Consider the following 23,841-nt stretch of genomic DNA (forward strand, 5'->3'; position numbering starts at 1 on the left):
TGTGCAATGGTACTTAGAATTAGTCCCGCGAATCTTGGCATAACACTCCATGTTTAATGATATGTATATGCTAAGTGTCCTTGGTCAGGTCAGATAGTTGATCAGAACTCAGTGCTAAGGAAGTAACTCTTAAATTCAGCTTTCTACTCCCTTCCATGACCCCAACATGTCACCCTGAATCAATACAAGTCCAGGGAAGGCTGAGAGCAGGGACCAAAGCCTATTGAACAGAGGCTATATGCATGCACATGATTTCCCTGCACAAAGAATGACACAATCTTGTTATGACACAAACTGAATTCAAAAGAAAAAATGTGGGCTATAAAAAAATCCTAACTTAATTGCCATGTCATGGGCACCGCGTGAGCAGCAAAATAAATGTAAGGCCCATTGGTATTTTTAGAAGAGACGGCAAATAAAATGCTAACTCAATTTAAAAGGCAAATTTTACACGTGACTATAAAAGAATTATAATATCTGTTGGGGATAGTGCATATTATAGCTATGAAATCATGGTGCTTGGCATTTATGCACGATGCCAGCTGGAATGCCAACGTTATTCCTGAGCACACAGACTTCACATCCTGCCTTTTCCCGGGAATGAAATATAAGCTATATATGACTTGTTTATACTCTGCTTTATTCCAGAAAAAAAAAGATTTAAATCTATAAAATGCCTTCACATTGTTCAGCCACCTTTTCTGGCACATGATCCAGAAATGCTAAATCTATTGGTGACCATATTTATTTAGCTCAGCAAATATGAACACTATATTGTGTGCACAAGAGGAAAATAGCTTATTTTGGTTGTGTTATTTACAATCAGGAAATTACATGTTGTGTTTGCTTCTGCCCCCTAACACCCTCCCCCCAATGCCCTCTGGAGCCCAGGGGGCTTTGGGGCATGGTGCTCCATAAATTGCAAGCTATTATTAGGTTATCGCTGAGAAAAATCATGGCTTGAGACAACAAGCAGAACATGTTGTAGTCTGAACTAAAATGACCCCCACTGGGGTCTGCAAATGGGCCCAGCAGAGGACTAATTGTACCTTTTCATTCCTGCTTTTCAGTTGCAAAACAACAAATAACCATAAATGTGCAAAGGGTCATGGAAATGTCCTTCTCGGAAAGATTCTCTGCATGATGGCTGAAATATAGCAAACCAAAACCCCTAAACTAACCCTTTGTCAAACTGGAGGCCATCAGCTCAGGCTGCTCAGAAGGGGGCACCTTCAGTGTGGGCCACAACAGAAGTGGTTCCAGGTACTGCCTACCCTTTTGTCTGTACTTCTGGAGCTTCCTTTGAGGAAGAAAAGGGACGAACCTGACATCGGTGACTTCTGCTGTGTCAAGTATTCTTGTTCTGAAAGTAAGGATTAATCCTTGTCTTGTACAACTTCTAAACCTGAATTGGGTCTACAGTGGAATGTTAGTGTCGAATAATATTCAGAATAAAAAAAAAAATACCACTGTGTTCCAACAGATAATGCCAACGTTTAACTAAGAAGCCTAAACCAAGGCCCTGAGGCAGTGTGGCATTCTTGATCATCAAATATTCAACTGATCTTCCCTCTACTAGACATGAGGCACTAAAAAGGAGATCAATACCATTTTCTTTTTTATTAAAACAAAGGAAGCAGTACGATGCAGTGATAAGGTATAGGTCTAAGAGCCACTCTGCACTGGTTTTCATTAGTCATTCTACAAACATTTCATGAGCACTACTAGGTACTAGGCTGTTCTGGGTCCCACTTCAAACAATAATGCCTATGGAACTGAACTCTTGTTTATATCCATTGGCCTCTGGTAAACTTGGTTTCCCAAGTACCTACCGATGACCTTAGGTGAGGACTTAATGTATTTGGTGTTTTCCTTCTCCGGCAGCTGGGATGCTTATATAGTCCCCTCTGTCCTTACCAGCTAGTGCCAAGTGCCCTGGGTTTTTGTTCCCAACACCCATTCTCCATCTAAATATTCTAGGTTAGTTATGACTTTGTAATATTCAACAAATGATCCACATTAAAGCATCAGTGACTAGTAATGATTTCATAAGGGCAGAGCATTTGCATTTAATACAAAAAGTGTTTCAACAATAACCACATTTGCATATCTTCATTGTTTAAAAAGTACATTTGTATTATTTATCTCTTTGGTATCCACAGCAGCCTTGGAAGTTAGGCAATCTAATGAGCTTTCTGATTCAGAGCATGGGGTAATGGCAAGAACAGGATTTGATGAAGGATCCTGGAAACGAGCCTGCAGTGTAGGGATTTGGACATCAGGAATCACAGATGTGGATTATAATCCCACCCCACTCACATTTCATCAGACTTCTAGGGAGCTTCAGTTTCCTCCCCTGAAAAAATGGGGCTGATAGTACTGTTCATCTCAAATGTCAGGAAGAGCAAATAGTATAACATCTATGTCAGTGCTCTGAAAATTATAAGATGTTGTAAAAATAAAAGATTTATCAAAAGACTTTATTAAGTATCCACTAAGAGCTGTGGTAGGTGCCTGGGAGAGAGACACGGACAAAACTTGACATTCGAGCTCAGCTTCATAGGATATTCTTAGTAGTTTGGGTAGAGCCCTACTCCTTATTATATGATTGGTCTTTGCATTACAAATTATCTCTCTAGTAAGACCCCAAGTACAAATGATGGAAACTCAGCTATTACATCTCTTCCCAAGGGCACTAATCTCTTACCAAGCTTGTAAAGAGTATTTGGTCAAGTGACTATGTGAAGCAATTGTGGGTTGAATAAAACATACTGTTAGTAAATAAAGTATAATGTTGCTGTAACACAAAATACAAGATTAAGAGAGGATTTGGGCTCTACTCTACAATCTATCATTGCTCGACCGGAGTGGTGGGAAGGAAACTTAGACAAGTACACTTCCCTCACAGCCAGTCCTGGGCAAACTGTTATAATCAGTGAAGTGTGTTTTTCAGGATTCTTGTTCCACTTTATGACCTGTCCCAGGCACTTTCCTGACTCTGGATTCTAGAGCAGCCCATGATGTCCAAGAAATGTCTTTTTCATCTCTCACCCTTCACACCATTGGAAACATACTGGTTCTGCATGTAGTTGGATCCACTAAGAATCCAACTACCATAGATGTGACTACTGAAAAGACCAGAAAAGGCTAAATAGCAACCCTTCATCCCTTCCCAGGCAGACCCTGTCATTTACATAAGACTGCTTTTAAAGGTACATTTAGTAGACTTTTAATAACATAAAGTCATAAATAATACATTCTCTTGTTAAATAACAGAGCAAAGTTCTCTTTGTAAATAAAATTCTCTTTGTAATAAGTAAAGAATCAAAAAGAAATCATGTAAGCCCCACCATCCTTTTGCAATTTTGGATCTATCTTTCTAATTTTAAAATCCTGGGAAATTTAAATAAATTACACAAAAATTTGTTTACAAGACATATAAAATATCTGCTTTATAATGGACTCAAACTAAGCATAATTACATCAATCATTTGTTTTTTTATCTTTATTGTTGAGAGTCTTACAGATACTCCCCTCCCCACCCCACCCCCATCTTCTCCCCGTTGTCCCACCCACCTGGTTCCTACACCAGGTCTTTACCACCCTATTGTCAATGTCCATAGGTAAGATCTTTGGCTAATGTCTTCTCACCTCCTTTCCCTGTGAGATTTGTCAGTCTGTTCCATGTTTCCATGCCTCTGATTCTATCTTATTCACCAGTTTATTTTGTTCATTAGATTTCTTGTCCATTTATTTTGATTTTTAGATTCAATTGTTGATAGATATGTATCTATTGCCATTTTATTGTTCATATATTTTTTTACCTTTTTTTCTTCTTCTTCTATCCCTTCTTAAAGAATACCCTTCAACATGTCATGTAATACTGATATGGTGGTGATGAACTCTTTTAACTTGTTCTTGTCTGTGAAGCTTTTTAGCTGACCTTCGATTCTAATTGATAGCTTGGCTAGGTAGTGTAATCTTGGTTGTAGGTCCTTACTATTCATCACTTTGAATATTTCTTGCCATTCCCTTCTGGCCTGCAAAGTTACTGTTGAGAAATCAGCTGACAATGTATGGGTACTCCCTTGTAGGTAACTAACTGCTTTTCTCTTGCTGCTTTTAAGATTCTCTCTTTGTCTTTAACCCTTGGCATTTTCATTATAATGTGTCTTGGTGTGGGCCTCTTTGGGTTCCTTTTGTTTGGGACTCTCTGCACTTCCTGGACTTGTAAGTCTATTTTCACCAGGTAGGGGAAGTTTTCTGTCATTATTTCTTCAAATAGGTTTTCAATATCTTGCTCTCCTTCTGGCACCCCCATAATGTGAATGTTGGTACACTTGAAGTTGTTCCAGAGGCTTCTTACACTAAATTCATTTTTTATACTTTTTTCTTTTTGCTCTTCTGATTGGTTGGTTTTTGCTTCCTCATATTTCAAATCGTTGATTTGATTCTCAGAATTTTCTACTCTAGTGTTGAAACCTTGTAAATTATTCTTTATTTCAGTTAGTGTATGCTTAATTTCTGACTGGTCCTTTTTCTTCTCCTTGACATTCTCACTAAGATCCTTGACAGTCTCATGAAGATCCTTGAGCAACCTTATAACCATGGTTTTGAAATCTATATCCAGTGGTTTGTTTGCTTCTATTTCTTTCATTTGTGACATGTTTCTTTGTCTCCACATTTTGGCTTTTCCCTGTGTTTGTTTCTATGTATTAGGTAGAGTTGCTATGTCTCTTTGAGTTGGTAGAATGGCCTTGTGTCGTCAGTGTCCTGTAGGGCCCAGCGGCTCAGCCTTTCCAGTCACCTGAGTTGGGCACTCTAGGTGTGCCCCAGTGTGGGCTATGTGCACAGTCTTGTAGTTGAACCTTTTTTTTTAAAATCCTCACCTGAGGATATTTTTCCATGGATCTTTGGGGAGAATGGGAGAGGGGAAGACAAAGGGAAATATTGATGTAAGAGAAACACATCGATTGGTTGCCTCCTGCAAGAGCACTGACCAGAGCCTGGGCTGAGGAGGAGCCTGCAACCAAGGTACATGCCCTTGACCGGAATCTAACCTGGGACCCTTTGGTCCACAGTCTGATGTTTTATCCACTGAACCAAACAGGCTATGGTAAGCCTTGATTGCTGTTGGCATCACTGAGAGGAATTGACCTCCAGGCCAATTGGCTGTGAGGCCCAGCTGCGACTACAGTGGGAGAGCTGCTGTGCAGGAAACACCCCTATGGAGGAGGACTTGCATCAGTGTGGCTTTGCTGCTCACTGAGTCTGCCCCTTGAGTGTGTCGCTTGTGGATGTGTAGAGTTGTAATGTGGTATGGTGTGAAGCTGTCCACTGGGTGCACTGGCTCTAGGGCCTCCAGGGCAGTGCAAAGTCAACCACTGCCTGGATCCATCTGCAGATGGATGCTATTTGTATTAAGCTTAAAAGTGTCTCGCAGTAAGACCCAGCTGTGAAGCAAGAGGCTGGTGCTAGTGCCGGGTCGTGGACCTTTTATTGCTAGGTTCAGGGCACACTGACACCTGCTACAGCTTGAGAGATTTTAGGAAAGTCTGAAGCCTGAGCCAGGACAAGCCATTGATATGGAAAAGCCACTGCAAATAGCTTGGGTGGGGCTGCAAATTGCATGGGGTGGGGTCTCAGGGAATCAGCAGGGCAGAGCAAACAGCTTGAGCCACACTGATGGAAACTCAGATAGGACTGCCAGTCAGCTCTGTGACATGGAAGGTCCCCACACAAGAACAGTGACCCTGTGAGTACCCCCATCTGAGAGAAAGCCACCCTCGAGTCCCTGCCCCAATGCCAGATAATCCAGTTCCTCCCTGTATGTGTCTGGGTCAACCAAAACCAGCAGGTTCTGGAGCTCAGAGATATGGAGTTCAAGTTCATGCACCAGCCCTTTAAAAGGAACACCTGGGTCTCCAGCAGCCTCCGTGTCACTTAGCCAGAATCTCTGCTGGTTTTTAGAGTCCGTAATTACAGGGACTTCTCTTCCCTTGCTCCTCATGGGAGGCCTCTGCCTCCCAATTTAAAAAAAAATGCAAACGTGGGTGTTGAACCAGCCCATTCTGCACCTCCAGCCCTTCTACCAGTCTCAATGTGCTTTCTTCTTTACTTATCTAGTTGTAGGATTTTCACTCAGCTAGCTTTCAGGTGGTTCTGAATGATGGTTCTGTATTTTAGTTGTAATTTTGATGTGGTTGTGGTAGGCGACGTGTACAGCATTTACCTATGCCACCATCTTGGTTCTCTCCTACATTAACTGCGTTTTCACTTAGCAGTGTGTCCTGAAAGTTTTGCTTTGTTCGTGTCCTTAACCAGTTGCACAATGCTATATAAAGCTGCAATTTTACAAAAATGATGAACAGTTTGTTTCTAATTTTTTTCTAACATAAAAACTCTGCCCTTACCATCCCCATGCATAAACTTTCACACTGGTACCATTACTTCTAATGCTTTAAAAGTACAATTGCTGGACCACAGATTTTTGTGGATTTTTAAGACCTTTGATAGACACATATGCTTTTTTTGCATCATATGATTAATCCATAGGAATGTTCAAATAGGGGAAATTTTACACCAAGGCAAGGCAAGGTAGAAGCAGAAATGGAAGAATTATTGTAACTTTCCAGCCCTCAGGTATCACCTGCTGCCTCCAGTGCTAGGCTGAAGTTGTATGCAGTGATAGTTTCTGCTCAAGTTGCCTTTATTTGCCTAGTGTTCATGTATTCCTGAACTTATAATGTACAAAGAAATCCCTTTAAAAAGATAATGTCTATGTGGGAAAAAGGGACTGGGTAAATGTTTACAAGGCCAAGGCACATGTTGGATGTCTTCAGTGTACTGTATGGATCCATAGACTTATCATCACACCATTAGACTCCTTTGTAGCTCAGTAAAGCTACCTGAAGGGTTCTATTTCAATTTTTCTCCAGGTTTTTCTATCAGATCCTTTTCAGCTGTCACTAGCTCTAGCCTGGCTTGGTGCACCGATGGCTTTACTCTTTCTAATGCAGGACTTGAGAAAAGGAGGAAGAGGATTTGAGAAGATTCAGATAGGATATTGATGCTCCATACATAGAATAAAGCATAGAAGAAAGAACCAGGCTTCAAATATAAGGAAATAAAGAGGGAAAGGTAATAGATGATTAGGAAGGAAAGAGACGCGAGCCAGAGGACACTGTTCTGTGCAGAGCAGTCCTGGACTGTTTTTGAGGAAAGAAGTGAATTTCAGTTATGTCTAATACAAACCCCCTTACTTAGGAAAATGACAACTAATTCAGCTGTTTCAGCCCCACATCTGCCCTTCCTTTAGTCCAGTGGTTCTCAACCCTTTGGCTGTCGAACGACCCTTTCACAGGGGTCGCCTAAGACCATCCTGCATATCAGATAATTACATTACAATTCATAACAGTAGCAACATTTCAGTTATGAAGTAGCAACGAAAATAATTTTATGGTTGGGTCACAACATGAGGAACTGTATTTAAAGGGCCAGAAGGTTGAGAACCACTGCTTTAGTCCCTTTTCAAAATTAGCAAAATATTGCTTAACTATATCTTGCCAATTTTTTATCTTCATGAACTTGGTGTTATTAAAGGTTTATTATAGAAGTAATAAACTCATAGCTCAGAATTAAAAAATATAAAAATCTTGATGCTATTTTCAAACTAGCTTCATTCGAGCCCTATTTTTACATACTATGAAGACAGTGTAAATGTAATGTCAGGAGAAGCCAGGAACTAAGGAATCAAAAAGTTTATCAGTCAATGATCTCGAATATTGTTAAAGAATGAGAGCTGTCCATGAAAAATAGCCCCCTCTTAATGTTTCTGTTCCATGTGATTATAAAATTTTGCTAAAGGAGTCAGCAAATGTTTGTCTATATAGAATAATGTATTCCTTTTCCTTCAAATTATCAGCTGGCTTTAACATTGTATAGTTACAATCAGAGAAGAATATGACAAGTTTCTGAATATTTTGAATCCTTTGTCCATTTTCAAATGTAAGATGTGTCAGTTATCTAGTCTTGTCAACACCCCACCCTCTTGTGGTTAACAGCATGATCGCCAGCTAAAGTCACCCTCCTTTGGTCTGAATCCTAGTTTCACCTCTTATTGGCTATATAACTTTGGGAAATTTTCTTATATGGTAGTCCCCCTTGTCCTGTTTGGTTCCCCATGGTTTCAGTTACCCAAGGTCAATTACAGTCCAAAAAATTAAAAATTGTTTATTTCACCCAGGGTATAAGTAATCCCTTTGTTCAGCATATCTACATGGTATAGGCTTCCCACTTAGTCACTTAGTTGATCTGTTGACCAAGATGGCTACTGTCATGATATCACAGTGCTTGTGTTGAAGTTACCCTTATCTTAATAATGGCCCCAAAGCCATCTACATAACTTTCATCAAACTATATTGTTACAATTGTTCTATTTTATTAGTTATCGTTGTTAATCTTCTAATGTACTTAATTTATAAATTAAACTATCATAATTAGTATGCATAGGAAAAAATGTAATATATATAGGGTTCAGTACTATTTGCAGTTTTAGGCATCCACTGGTGGTCTTGGAAGTATCTCCTGCAGATAAGGGGAGAATACTGTACTCTGGGATTCAGTTTTCTCATCTATATCATCTATAAAGTGGAGATAAAATAGTAAATATCTCACACAGTTGTGGATAAAATGAGAATCCATATATAGTAAACCTCATAAATGTTGACTGTTGGTTTTTTTCCTTATCACCATCATCATTTCTGGACATCAAGGACATTCTCCCATAATTCTGGGCGATCTATTAACCCTAAATCACCTAGATAAAGGAAACCATAATGTAAGATTTTAATATCATTAAAATTTCCTTTGTTGTCAAAGAATTCTGAAATACAACAGGTAATATTTTTTGTGCACCTAATTTTCTTCAGATATCCATGCTAAACCTTTTTTCATTACTTCTTTTAAATCTTTATTGTTGAAAGTATTACATACGTCCTCTTTCTCCCCCCATTGACTTCTAGCCCGCCCCTGCCTCCTACCCCAGGCCTTTACCACCCTATTGTCTGTGTCCATAGGGTTACCCATTGAAGTTCTTTGGTTGATCTCTTCCCACCCACACACCCTCCCCCGCCTTCCCTCTGAGATTCCACAGTCAGATCCAGAGACATAGAAACATGGAACAATTTGTCCATCAGTTTATTTTGTTCATTAGGTTTCACGTATGAGTGAGATCATGTGATACCTTCTCTGACTGGCTTATTTCACTTAGTGTAATACTCTCCAGGTTCATCCATCCTGTTCCAAATGATAAGAGTCCTTTTTTATAGCTACGTAGTATTCCATGGTATAAATGTACCACAGCTTTTTTCCCCCACTTATCTGCTGTTGGGCACTTGGGCTGTTTCCAAATCTTAGCTATTGTAAATTGTGCTGTTATGAACATAGGGGTACATATATTCTTTCTCTTTGGTGTTTCTGGTTTCTTAGAATATATTCCTAGGAGTGGGATCACTAGGAGTTCTATTTTTTATTTATGGAAACTCCATACTGTTTTCCATAGTGACTGCACCAGTCTGCATTCCCACCAGCAGTGTACTAGGGTTCCCTTTTCTTTTAGACATCTTGATAGCATATAAATGAGAACACTTCCATATTTTATAGATGAGATATCAACAGCTTAGGGAGGTTAGTTATCCTGTGGTCATACAACCAGTACATGGAAAATGGAACTTGACTACCATACCAAGATACATTATGCGGGCCAGAAATGATGTAATTAGGACTGGCATTCTTCAGTAACAATACTGGTTACCCACAGAGTAGCACAGACTCAAAGTGACCAAATCAGCCACTTACAGTGGCCTCAGCTTACTAAATATCTCTACACCAAACAGAACTATCAGTTCTTATGAACCAACTAGGAACTGCTCATCATCCAGCTGCCTGTTCACCAGGTTGACCAGACTCAGGAGACTTGGCTCGAGTCAGTCAGTCAGCCTTGTACCTCTTACTCCACCAGGTACACAGTGGGGACCTTGCTTATGCAGATTATCGTGGTGGCAGTTCCAACATGAAAGGGCAGACCTGCCGGAGCATACAGATACAGATTCTGATCTACTTCAGAACCACGTTCAGCAGCTCTCCAGAGACAGCCAGCTCAGCATGCTGCCTCCTGGCTCCACCCCCAACTGGTTGGTTTAGGGCTCTTTTCAGACCACGTTGGGAGGGAGAACAAGTGACCAAGCAGTTGAATAGAATAAGCACCATCTCAGACCAGCTCAGAGTTCTTTCAAAGGCTCAAAATGTTTTTGTGGACATCAAAGAATTAGAACCAGGGATTTTAGAAAATTTTAGGTAACCCCATGAAGCTTGGTTCTGATCAAGGAAGGGAAAATGTGGAACCTCTCTTGAGTATCCATGAACATACTAAAAAATAATCCCATTCTGGGTGTGTTTAAGAGAGGAGTATTATCTTCTTTTTAGAACATCTGTCAAATTACAGTTTGGAAGGTAAATCAAATAGCACTGTTGGTTTGTGCTGTGCTCATTCTCTTCTCTGTCTGGTACTCCCTGGGGAAAAACACCCCTATTACTTTTTCTCTTTTAATTTTTCTTTTTCTTTGCATTTAAAATATACCAGAATTTTATATTCATATTAGGAAAATTAATTCTCAGGGTAAAAATATTCAAGTTACATCAAAATGAAAAAGAATTTGTGTTTTGATAACAAGAATGGTTGTTTTTTGTAGATCTATGGGTCCGAGCTATTTCATACAGGAGGTGCCCTTGTCCTTGCACAGATAATGAAATGAGGTAGTTAGTTCATTGTTCTCAGTCTGGTTAGGGGAGCTTTAAAAAATACCAGTGCTGCCCTGGTGGGTGTGGCTTAGTTGGTTGGGCATAGTCCATGCACCAAAGGGTTGCTGGTTCAATTCCTGTTCAGGGCATATGCCCGGGTTTCGGCTTGATCCTGGTGGGAGGCATGCTGGAGGCAGCCTATTGATGTTTCTCTCTTTCTAAAAATCATATGTTTCAAAGTTGCCCTCGTGATTCTGATTTGTAGCTGGAGACGAAAATGAGAAGCAGGTATTCTGACCTGCCAACAGGAGTTCTCCTGAGCTTTTTATTCATCCCTGTTTTCTTCGTTTCTAAAAATAAGTCATGTCACTGTCTCCATTACTTTTTCACTCTCTTCAGGGACAACTTTTATGGGCAGAAATTTTTTAAGTGTTTTTCCCTTTTTCAGTTTTTACAACCCCTCTCCTAACTGGGCATTGATCAATCCAGCATCCATAATTCCATGATCTCTTAAACCTCATTTGAAAGCCAAAAAAGGACTTTTTTCATAAGCCAGTGAAGTGAGGGAATGTGGTTTTCATACTTGGGTAAGTATCACAACTAAGACAAAACCTTGTTAGGGCCCCCAGTGACAGCAAAAGAATTAATACATAAATAAATAATATTTCCATTTGAATTCTAAAAGAGCAAGGCAAGCAGTGCATAGAAGAGAGGAAAGAACAGAGAGGGGAATACATGCATTAAGCAAAGACTCCTGCCTTTCAGACACTCTGAAAATTAGACCTTAAACCAGAACAGCTCACGTCTTATGACTTGGGTTATACAGAATTTTCAAGATAAAGAATCTCTTTGATTGTTAAGAACAATTTTATGCTCTATTTTTAAAAGCAGAGGACCATAAAATTATTACATCTTCTAAGGGTGTTAACTCCCCAAAGTTTAGAATCATTACATCAAATCAGAATTTCTTACCACTTATGGGTTCTCTTGGGATCTGGCTCTGTTGTATGATAAAAATAGCAAATAATATTGAGCACTCATTAAGTGGCAGGCCCTATTCTGAGTGCTGTTCGTGTTCACTCATTTCCTTCCAAACCGTATAAAGTAGGTAAGCTTCTTACCTGGCAAGTGGAAGAGCCAGAGTTCAACTAATTTATTGTTCCTCCTCCCTTGACCTTTCATAGTACGCATGCTGGAACAGGGTTTTAAAAAAAAATAAGTACGCATAGTATAACTTGAGTGGGAGGACGTTAGAGTTAAGCAGTCCTAGCCTCTGCACCAAGCCCACCCAGGTTGTTTTATGAGCAAATGACCACTATATCTGAAGGCATCGCTGTCTCTCAGAGAAATCAGCTGCTCCTTACCGCTTCCCTGGAACTCAAAGATCTATTCCTCCCAGGAAGGCCCCCAGAACTGTGGGCTGTTGGAGCAATAGCCTCTAATTCCATGCCTCAGAACAAGCATGTCAAACTCAAAGGCTAACACGAGCCAAATAAAGGAGACATTTGGCCCGCAGGCCACGAGTTTGACATGCTTGCGTTAGAGCTTTGGTTCTCAAATCTACGTGTAAACAAGAACCTGAGGCACAAGTTAAAAATGAGGGAAAAGATACTGGGATGTGCAGAGAGTCTGATTAAGTGGCTTGAGGATGGAACCCCAAATCATCATTTTTCAGCTAGGCTCTCACAGTATTTCCAATGCCAGTAGTGTGCTAATTTAATTGGCATTACACACCGTGTTTGAAACATGGTCATCGCTGCCATCATTTATTCCATTGGATGGATGGCCAATAGGTTTGAAGTAAATAATTTTGCCAACATTTCTTACCTATTTTTAAAAGGTAAATGACTCTGTGCTGTGTGGTTTAATTTCCTAAATACTGCCACAATTTCAACATCTTCAGGTCTAGAGAACTTTCTTCCTAGGATCTTCAAATACTTCATTTAGGTCATTTATTTTTTAAAAGGAGAAGATATTTATTAGCATTAGTCCATTCTAATGAAGCAAGGTGGTCATGGACAAACTCCCACTCAAAAAGAAAAATCACACCAAAATCATACTTGTGAATTGAGTCTTTTTCTGTATCCTGTGCAGCACCCAAACAGTAAAGTTATGGAAAGTCTTACAGATGTTCTAGTCTAAATACCAGATGTGGAAACCAGAACCTAAACAAGTGAAGTGTCTTGCCCAAAAACATACAAATACCGTAGTTAGAAGAGTTGAGAGTGCCTCCTTGATGAGTCTTCTCACTACTGCACCATGAAGCTCTGTATCCTCTATCTCTCATGTTGTCAGTAATCACTGATGCTGGGGGAGGCAAGCATGCCTCCATCAAGTAAAATCAGTCCATGTTGGTTCCTGAGCACAAATAACTTGATAATTAACAGCTGGCCCCACTAAGAGTCAAGAATAAGATAAATCATCTGGGGTGAAACCCAATCCATAAATGTGTCACCTGCAGGACTGTAAGGTGTTTAAGGCTTTGTCTATATGTAGCTAGAGAGTTTGAGAAATTCAGGTAAAAAAAACAATTTCTGGAGGAAAAGGAAGCATGTTGACCTAGTCCTGCATACCAATCAGATGACTTGGCCAAGATTGTAGATAGTGAACTTGAGACAGGTCTACAGAGAACAGTTCTGTCCTGACTCTGTGATGTGATGTGTGAATTCCAACCATACTGCCTCCCAAACATATCTTCCCTGCTATTGATTTACAGTCATGGGTACCAAGGAGGCAGGACTGTACAACTAATCTAAAACTGATTAGAATTCAGTTAAAAGCAAAAATTCCTATTAGAAATCTGGCCTGAAGCATACTTGAAAAAAATGTATACACTAATAGCTGATAGCTCGATTAAAATACATTTCATTTTCAAATAACACTACCTTTAAAATTATTCAAAGTCTGTGCATACATTTTTTGGGATACACACACACACACACACACGACTTAGTTTGTGCCAATCACAGTAGAAATCTGATTCATATGTTTGTATTGAATAGGCCTAATTCTGAATGTGATCACAACCCCTCTGAGACCATGGCAGCAGTTATGTCTCAGGTTTTACTTTGGGGAATGGTATCTTGCCGGAGTCCAACCCCAGCAGGTCCAGGGGTCCCCAAAGGTGTAGACGGAGTCGGCGAAGAAGGAAGGACACGGAGACAGCGTTCAGTTGATCAGCAGCCTATCCAGGATCTCCAGCCAGGATCTCCAGCCAAGTTCTGTGTCCATGTTGTCTTGCTAGGTTCTCCAGCCAGGTTCTGTCCAGGGTCTCCAGCCAGGTTCAGTCACCAGGTTCTAGTCAGGTTCTCTTGCCAATTTCTGTAGTCAGGTTCAGTCCAGGATCTTTTGCCATGTTCTCTCGCTAGGTTCTGTCTCTAGGTTCTGAGGCCAGTTTCTGTCCAGGAACTTTTGCCATGTTCTCTCCAGCGAAGTTCTTCTGTCTCTAGAGAATGTTCTGTGTAGGTTCTGTGCCTAGGTTCCGTCTCTCTCGGTTCCGTATTCTAAGTTCTGTGTCTTACTGTCTTATTACATCTGTATTTATACCAGTTGATTCAATCCTATCAATCTCTATTACAAAGGTTAGGGCGTTTCTTATCTCCATTCCAGGGAGTAAAGATTATGTAGCTTAAGCATGATTGTTCGTAGTTAAAGTGATTAATTACCCACCTGGCACTAGTTAAGAGGTTTTATTCCCTCCCTAACTTCAGGGGAAAATCCCTACCTGGGGAAACAACCTTTCTCAGAGACCTTGGTTAAAACACATAGTGCCAAGAAGGTGAGCAAACATATTAAGAACAGTATGCCATATATGCCAGGTCCCTTGAAACAGCAAGCATGGACCGGCTCCCGGCAAATTCCCCCTTTTTTATTTTTTAAAAGCAGGCATTAAAAAGAAAAACCCCAAATGCTCTCTTGTATCCATTTTAAGAGTAGGATTGGCGCTTTCCGCTATTACCTGAGTCCTGATCTATCACCCCAGAGAGAGCTTGCCAATCCTGCACTTTCCCAGGGTGGAAAGGCTGCAGTGGGGTTAAGGATAAGGCTCCTTGGGCCTACCTTCTCCCATGCCTTTACATTTACCTTTCCTTCCTCAGAAAAGCATGGACATACTTCTTGTATAAAACGTTCCATCTGACTGGGAGTAACCTTAACTCCTCTGCTAGCAAGCATATGTGTTAAAAGATCAATACGGAGTCTTTTTTCTTTAGACTCAGTATGGCACATCTTCTTAATCTAAAGGTCAATACAGAGTCTTCTTTCTTTGGACTCAGTATGGCACATCTTCTCAATCTAAGTTCTGTACTATCCACCTTCTTAGCCTACTCATCCTCTATAGGGGGGTCTGTAGCACCCTGGTGGAGTCCTATCCGTCCCGAGTGTGGGGGTTCTCAATGGGGGGGGGGGCTTACCTAGGGGAATCCTTTTCCAGGGGTTCCCAAAGGTGTGGACGGAGTCGGCAAAGACTATCCACCCTCTTCCTATGGTGGAGTCCTATCTGTCCTGAGTGCGGGGGGGCTTACCTAAGGGGTCCCTGTTCGGGCGCCAGATGCCAGGGTCCAACCCCAGCAGGTCCAGGGGTCCCCAAAGGTGTGGACGGGGTCGGTGATGAAGGAAGGACACGGAGACAGCGTTCAGTTGATCAGCAGCCTATCCAGGATCTCCAGCCAAGTTCTGTGTCCATGTTGTCTTGCTAGGTTCTCCAGCCAGGTTCTGTCCAGGGTCTCCAGCCAGGTTCAGTCACCAGGTTCTAGTCAGGTTCTCTTGCCAATTTCTGTAGTCAGGTTCAGTCCAGGATCTTTTGCCATGTTCTCTCGCTAGGTTCTGTCTCTAGGTTCTGAGGCCAGTTTCTGTCCAGGAACTTTTGCCATGTTCTCTCCAGCGAAGTTCTTCTGTCTCTAGAGAACGTTCTGTGTAGGTTCTGTGCCTAGGTTCCGTCTCTCTCGGTTCCGTATTCTAAGTTCTGTGTCTTACTGTCTTATTACATCTGTATTTATACCAGTTGATTCAATCCTATCAATCTCTATTACAAAGGTTAGGGTGTTTCTTATCTCCATTCCAGGGAGTAAAGATTATGTAGCTTAAGCATGATTGTTCGTAGTTAAAGTGATTAATTACCCACCTGGCACTAGTTAAGAGGTTTTATTCCCTCCCTAACTTCAGGGGAAAATCCCTACCTGGGGAAACAACCTTTCTCAGAGACCTTGGTTAAAACACATAGTGCCAAGAAGGTGAGCAAACATATTAAGAACAGTATGCCATATATGCCAGGTCCCTTGAAACAGCAAGCATGGACCGGCTCCCGGCAGTATCTGAATGGTGTTTGCCTTGTTCAGCCATAAGCAGCATAAGCAGGTATGGGCTTAGCATTCAGGGTAGGGCTTGGCAGTGCCCAGCATATGGTGTGTGATGGGTTCTTCTATGCACTAAGCAGGGATAGGAGGTAATTTGGGGAGATTCCATCATGCTTCATTTGGAAAACAGAGTTGTCTCTGGTGGAGCTAAAGGTAATGGTTTGCATTGGCATGTGTTTCTATAATTTTTTACATGACTTTTGAACTGAAAACAGATAAAAGGCCTGATGTAAAACAGGTAAATAAAATAAAACCAGCCAGACTCAAAGATGCCCCAAATGTGTTTTATGTATGTTTCAAGATAGTCACTTTGGCTACTGATATTTTAGGGAATCCAGAGAGGCATTTGCAAGCAGGAAAGTATTATCACAAGAATTCTCATGTGATGTTCACAATAAGCTATTGAAAAATGGCTTGAGGGAGAGGAAACCCCTATAGGCCCAAGTGGATCCTCCATTGCAGGCAAAATGACTGGTGTGGGTGTTTAGAGGACCCAGGAACCTTTGATTTTATACCTCATGCCCTTCTGGCACTGTGACACCCAGGAAGTCCAGTGTGCCATGCACCACGGGCCTAAGCAGGTGTGTGCTGTGGAAGTGCCAGGTCACCTGCCCCTGCAGCATGGGGAGGGAATGCCCCCACCGACAGCCAGCCTAAGGTGCCATCTGTTTGCCACCAGCTGGTGCAGCAGCCATGTTAGCACAGAATAAACGTCTCAGGTGTCCTCACAGCAGCTGAGCTGTAAGCTGCTTTCTCCTGCCTTGGCCTCTATTCCTTTACTTCCCTTGCTCAGCTGCCTGTCCTTGGAAAAGGAAAGAAATCAGAACAACTTCACCTGAAGCAGCTCTGATAACTCTTCATAGTGAGTGCAGGAGGGCCTGAAGGTTAGTCTTGCTTGTCTTTCACTCACCGGCCTCCGCAGTAGTCCTGGTGGGGCTGCTGTGTGGGATCTGAATGCACAAAGCCGCACACACCTTCTTCAGTCTAGTTCCCTGGCAGAGGAGAGGGCGTTCTGCGAGAACCTGTTTCAAAGTTCATCAGTGAAAGGGACCAAGAGAAGAGGAAGAATTTAGTCTCCCCGGAGGGGCGTGTGGCGTGGAGAGACTGGGCTCTGAAATCAAACAGATTTGGCTTAAAAACTCTTGTTCTGTTGACCAACATCCAGTTCAATGGCATTTCCAAAAATATAAATAAGGAATAGCATCCACTCCAAAGACTAGGGTTGGATGAGAATAAACATGTAACATGCATATAGCACAGAGTATTTGCTTCTTTGCAAAATAGCAAGTGGAACTTGCTTTCTTTCACAGGCAGTGGTCCGAGTCAGTGAGATGAGCCCACAGGCCAACCAGTTTCCTTTTAGAGAGAATGTGACAGTGCACTTCCAGCAGCCTCAGTGACCTTCCCACTCTTTGGAAAGCACAAGAATCTGCAGGCTGATATGAACTTACTAGTAGATGCTCCATGTGTCGTCCCCATTGGAGATTTACTGAAGAAGGATGGTGGCAACAGAATAGCCACCAAGGAGAGAAAGTAGCCCAGAGATCATACAGCTACCTGCATGCTCAGTGCACGCCAGGGATCTCAAGAGGACCAGAGCACATGACATAATACCTTGTGGTCAGATCACACCTGTCATGGCTGGCTTTGCAAATCTGAGTTCAACTTGCCAGTTAACATCTACTATAAAACTACTGTGTGTGCAAGGTATTTTGCAAAGGTAGCTGAAAGGACTTTGATATCAAAAAGTAGGCAATAGAAAAGAAATTGAGTATCTCTAAGCCCAGCATGCTCACTTATAAAGTTTCCTCCACCCATAGAATTAGCACTATCAATGCAGTGAAATAGAGTTTGCTCCTGTATTCACATGGTTCTGGGTAAATGCCAGCTATTATTATAATTCATTGTTTCAGTAACTTGCTCTTGAATCTTTGCAAATATCTCCTAACCCCTTAACATTCTCATCTGTAAACTAGAGCTGATGATACAGCATCTTTTAGTAATACCTCGAGCAGCCGTTTTTAAACTTTAGTGACCTAGAACCTGGGCCATGACCATGCTGCCCTGTAAGTTCAGTATCAAAGAGCTGTGGCATCTGTGCTAAAGAACTTGACCAAGTTCACCTGTAACAGCCAGCACTGCATCCCTGAGTCCTGAATCCTGGGTCCTGTTCTGACCACACCACTGGGCCTCCAGAGAACATCACAGCCCTGTTGTCACTGGGTTTCCACGGGGGGGGGGGGGGGGGGGGTTGATTTCAGAGTACACAGCTGAAACTTCCAGCACTCCACAGACACCTTAAAAAAGGCTAAGTGTCATTGCCTCTTTGTTCTTCCTCTACAGACACATTTGCAAGCAAAGTGGCAGCTACCCAGGACCAGTACGCAGACGCATCCATTGGTAACGTCACTGGCAGCAACGCGGTGAATGTCTTCCTGGGAATCGGTGTGGCCTGGTCCATCGCAGCCATCTACCACGCGGCCAACGGGGCACAGTTCAAAGTGTCCCCTGGCACGCTAGCTTTCTCTGTCACTCTCTTCACCATTTTTGCTTTCATCAATGTGGGGGTGCTGCTGTATCGGCGGAGGCCAGAAATCGGAGGTGAGCTGGGTGGGCCCCGGACTGCCAAGCTCCTCACATCATCCCTCTTTGTGCTCCTGTGGCTCTTGTACATTTTCTTCTCCTCCCTGGAGGCCTACTGCCACATAAAAGGCTTCTGAAGGAACAATCAGATGTAGTAAATTTATATATATATACATATATACATAAACAATACGTACAATGAACAGAGGAAACTGACATTTGTCATGTTCTCTTACCTGCTGATGGAATCCAGCTTCAAGAGCATACTTACTAGGGCTGAAGTGAGAAACCATCACCTCCCATTCCCAGGGGCATCGTCGCATGGAACAAGGCATGGAGGCAGGGCCACCTGGGCAGCTGGCCTAGGAGGGCTGTGTCCTCTCCAGGTTCCTAAGTCCTTAAGTCTTTGATTTGTTTTCTGTTTTGCCTTCTTTTCAGTGGGGGGTTGGGAGGTGGCTGATGTCTGCCTTTTGTTTTGTTTTGTTGGGAAGATCGGGGTTCTTGCTTCTCTTGTGGGAGGTGATGACCAATCTAAATGCAAATGGATTTTGGTAAAAATTTAAGTCATTATGATTACTTTCCCTTCCCCCAAACACTTTAAAAGTTATTTTGGATTAAGAAGGGATATGGGCACGGAAGAAGAACTCAGCCCGTCTTCACGTTACTAAATCCCAGCTTAGCTCTGGACCGTGAGCAGAGGTGAAGCTGCCTCTGAGAAGAAGCGTGGGAGCTGGGATGGAGCCAGGAAGCAGTGATGGTTCCCGATGCCCTCTGATATTTAAAGATATGCTGCCTGGCACTCCTGATCTACAGGTACAGGAAGAATAATGTGCCTAGATTCCCAGAAACATGCAAAACCCGTTACTTCTTCTCTCTTTAGCTCTAGATTGTAATTGGCAAGGCCCTTCTTCTGGTGTTTCAGCCCAGCTATCTCCCCGGGTCCCCCATCCCCTCCTCCTGCAAACAGGAAGAACAACTCCATTCAAAACTCACATCATCCTTTGCCATTTGCATCAATCCGTGTCCCAGTCCCATGTTGCTGTTGCCTGGGATGGATCATCTGTTGGTTTTCTTTTCAAAAGCATCCATGGCTTGCACAATCCTGTTCCAGTCACGACTGAACATTTGCTCCTCCTTCATGTGCCTGTTTGGGAATGTTGTTGTGATACCTGTTACACAGTGCATGGACGAAAAACAAATAAAACGAAGCGTTATCTGTATATAGTAGAGCATAGCATACACTGTTCTCTCATTCAGCAGCGTTAACCGGACATTGAAGACATAAGTGAGTTTTCTTTTCACCTGTAACTTTTCTGTTGTTATTGAGTTTATGACTAGGGATACAAGGAGAAAATGGCTTATTGTTCATGGAGCTGCACATTCATTTTGAAGAAGCAATAACTGTCACGGGGGACGTTAAAGCAATGGAGAGAACAGCAGGCGAACCACAAAGTATCTTCATGGAATAGTAGCCATGTGGAGCACACCAGAGGCCTCTAAAAAACCGCCTGTTGATTCAGGAAGGCCAAGGAAAAAGGTGTGGAGAAGTGGATGCGGGAGGCGTGCCTGGGCTTTGAGAGCCTCTGTTTTTCCAGCGCCCTGTCCCTGAAGTATTTATTTCACATCTGCTCTGTCTGGCACAGATGGTAGATAGTGCTGGTTTGTTCGTTTTATTTTTTTATAAAGGCTACTTTGAGCCCTGTTTCTTTCACCATCCAGACCCCTCTGATTGTACCTGCATTTTTTTGAGTAGGAAAGAGGTCAGGCTGACCAATGAATGGGTCTTTACAAGTGAGTCTTCTCTACTTACGACTGAGGGGTAAGCAGTTAAAGGAGAAGATGAGTGCCTCCCAGCAGGGCTGCACTGGGAGGTTTTTAACCCCTGGAAAGGGAGTGGCTCTTTCTATTTTAAAATACCAAAGAGCGTGGTGGATAAACCCACATTCCAAAGTAGTGAGTCCACTAATGAGGAAAAATGGAATGATGTTGGCCCCCTCTTAGAGAGTTCTCTGTCTATAAAGATTCTCAGAATGGAGACACCCCTAGCCCTCTGTATTAATTCAAAGATACTTAAGAAATAAAAAGTGTTGAGAGCTATTTTCTCTTTTTCCACTCAGTGATCATGATCATTCATCATTTAAATAAAGATTTGGTGGCTGAATTAATAATTAAATGCCGGGTACCCACTCAATATGCCAGGAACTATGCTGCCACCTAGGGACTAAAGTGTGAACAAAACAGCCCAAATCCTTGCCCTCAGCGGGCTCACAGTTAATGTGATTGCTCTTTCCATGAGTAAAAGTCAACCCAGCCACATAGAAACAGATTTATCCTACAAGGAAAAACACAATTAGGACACTTTTAAAATAACACATTGAAACTGTGCAAATACAATTGTTCAAATACTTAATTTAAAAAAAACAACAACAACAACACTTAAGAGAGTATAAAGCATAGATTAGGAAAAACATCCTAGATGTCCTTGGCCAATCTTGCAGATAGGACATCTCATCTTAAACCAAGAAAGGCAATCATGCTGGTATTCCACGTCACTGCGAAGGCCCAATTAATCCCAGTTTGTATCTTGGTTTGATAACAACACTTTTCTATGCCCTGTCCCTCTACAATTCTTATCTTTTGGAGACTCACCCCAACCTGCCATGGCCTAGCACACTGGTGGCCTAACTCCTTTGGGGGCACATGTTAATTCCCTGCCCCTCCCATTTTTTTTTAAGATTTACTAAATGGAAAACTAGCCTAGAAACACCAGGTAAATGTTATCAGGGGACATGAGTTGTTTAAACATTAGAAAGATTTTGCACTCATTTTTAGCCATATTTGGAATGTCAATAGGCCCATAGCAAATTGTTACAGAGGACTTTTGAGAAATTCTTGCCATTGGTCAATTTCAATTTCAAAGCTTTTGGGTTTGTTTGCTTTTTAAAATTTTATGTTATAGGGATATGATTCTGGTTGTTCAGGGTTTATTATTAATTATAGTTGTGTAAAATTATTTTATTTTGTTTGATTATTTTATTTTGTGTGTATTGTGCACAGCTTTAGGGAGAAACGCACTCCTTGTGCTGCTCCTTATACATGGTACACGTTTTTGACACAGAGAAATAAAGTTTCTAATTGTTTCTGACTTAATCACTAGTTATACAGCATATTCTGTATGGAATGTTTTCCTTCTTCTCATTGTCATCTACTTCATATTTTGTTTTCATGTTTTAAAGAAATAAAAACCCAAAAGGTATTATTGTGCAAGTGGTATCCTCATCCAAATGAAAAAAAAATAGATATACTACTATTCAACTCTTGCAAATGTCAACTCTTTGGTTATTCAGTATTTCCTTTTTAGCCTCCCAAGAGAGCACAGTATCAGAATATTGTCTGATAGTGTTGAGATAAACGTTGGACAATTTGCCATTTCACTAGTTGTTTTCTTACATTATTTAGTACCACTTTGTCTACATCGGTTTGGCATCTAAGAACATAAGCCCCAAAACAGTTACACATCAGATCATTTTTTAGCATATGGAGTATTCTATCAAATCTATCCATCCCCATAAAATTGATCATCAGAAGTGTGTAACTAGTTGCTTCACTAATTGTTGTAGTAATCACTTCACTGGGTCAAGAAATTCTAGCTATTGGTAAAAATCTACTTTAATTGATAAAGGAGTAGAGCAGCGTTTCTCAACCTGTGGGTCGCGACCCCTTTGGCGGTCAAACAACCCTTTCACAGGGGTCGCCTAAGACCATCCTGCATATCAGATATTTACATTACGATTCATAACAGTAGCAACATTACAGTTATGAAGTAGCAACGAAAATAATTTTATGGTTGGGTCACAACATGAGGAACTGTATTTAAAGGGCCAGAAGGTTGAGAACCACTGGAGTAGAGTATGTAGAAGAGACTTGCTTAAAATCATGCTCATCTTACAGAAAAAGAAAGATGTTGTTATGAGTAGATTCATTGGCTTTCATTCTTATCTGCCTACAAATTTGGGGTAATGGATTGCATTTCTTCTCTCTTTAAGCATTATGTCCTCATCAGTTCTAGCCACATTCACTGCCTTCCACCCACCAGATTTCAAGTGTTGAGTGGTCCCGATGGTATTTCACCAACAAGAATAACACAAGAATGGGAAACAATTGTAAGTTAGATATTTCATTTTTGGCACTTACTTAGGCCATCGTTAATCTCCTCCCAAAGCAGAAAACGTGTTATCTATAGGCGGAGCAACCACTGAGAGGTGGGTTTCCTAAGGGACAGAGTGTGTCTGCTTCCCAGCCAACAAGCCATGGTGAGTATCTAGCTTTCTGTGACTTTTTCCCTGCCTGCCACAATGTCAGAAAAGGTGCACTCAGAGGCTCTCCCAATTTTCAGTTTTGTCAAAAATCCTCTGATTTAATAATCCCTTCATATGGAACATTTAAGTCAGTGGTCATTGCATAAATTATTTTTTTTTATTTTATTTACTTATTTTTTAGGAAAAATCATTATTTCAAACAGCAACATGACTGTTTAGTTAAATCTATGACCGATGTCTTTGCAGGAAGGCTTGATTGCCCAGAATCGCCTGGTCTATGTGTATGTAATCATTGCTGTGCTTCGCAGATGCTTGACCTGATCACGTTCTTTAGAATCATGCAGTCTTGGCCTTTTTCAATAATCCAGAATCATGTCCCCTGGGGAATATGCAGTCGTAATCTTTCTTTTCCCTGCTCCTGACCTTTGTAATTCTTCCATAGCTACTTGTATTATATTCATTATCCTTATTAAGGCTCACTCTTACCTCTCAGCAATGGGAAAGGGTTCATGGACATGTTTTTCTGAAAGTGAATTTGTCATAGGAAAAATTAAATATGGTGACATTCCATCTAGAAAACTGTCTTTTATAGAAATGCCATGCTATTCTCTAGTGACTGAGTATACCCTACAGCTACACACTACAACAGATTGATGCAAAGAGGAATAAAGCCAACATTATTCATGTTTCAGGGCCCATCTAGCCATTTCTATCAATATATGTGGGTATGGATTGGGGATAAGGACCCTCACAAGTGAAGTAACACCGAAAAGCCATATATGGCT

General features: G+C 41.5%; 1 protein-coding gene across 7 annotated transcripts in view; it reads left to right on the plus strand.

Annotated features, from left to right (window-relative positions):
• Positions 1-21,993, plus strand: part of SLC8A1 (solute carrier family 8 member A1) — a 351,818-nt gene extending 329,825 nt beyond the window's left edge. For all 7 annotated transcript variants that reach the window (XM_036334760.1, XM_036334759.1, XM_036334755.1 and 4 more), the window contains one exon: positions 18,498-21,993. In XM_036334760.1, coding sequence (XP_036190653.1) covers positions 18,498-18,874 — 377 coding nt within the window. In that variant the 3' untranslated portion in view covers positions 18,875-21,993. The remainder of the gene's footprint in view (positions 1-18,497) is intronic.
• The last annotated feature ends 1,848 nt before the right edge of the window (positions 21,994-23,841 follow it).

This window comes from Myotis myotis, unplaced genomic scaffold (assembly GCF_014108235.1).
Source record: "Myotis myotis isolate mMyoMyo1 unplaced genomic scaffold, mMyoMyo1.p scaffold_m19_p_14, whole genome shotgun sequence".
NCBI lineage: Eukaryota > Metazoa > Chordata > Mammalia > Chiroptera > Vespertilionidae > Myotis > Myotis myotis.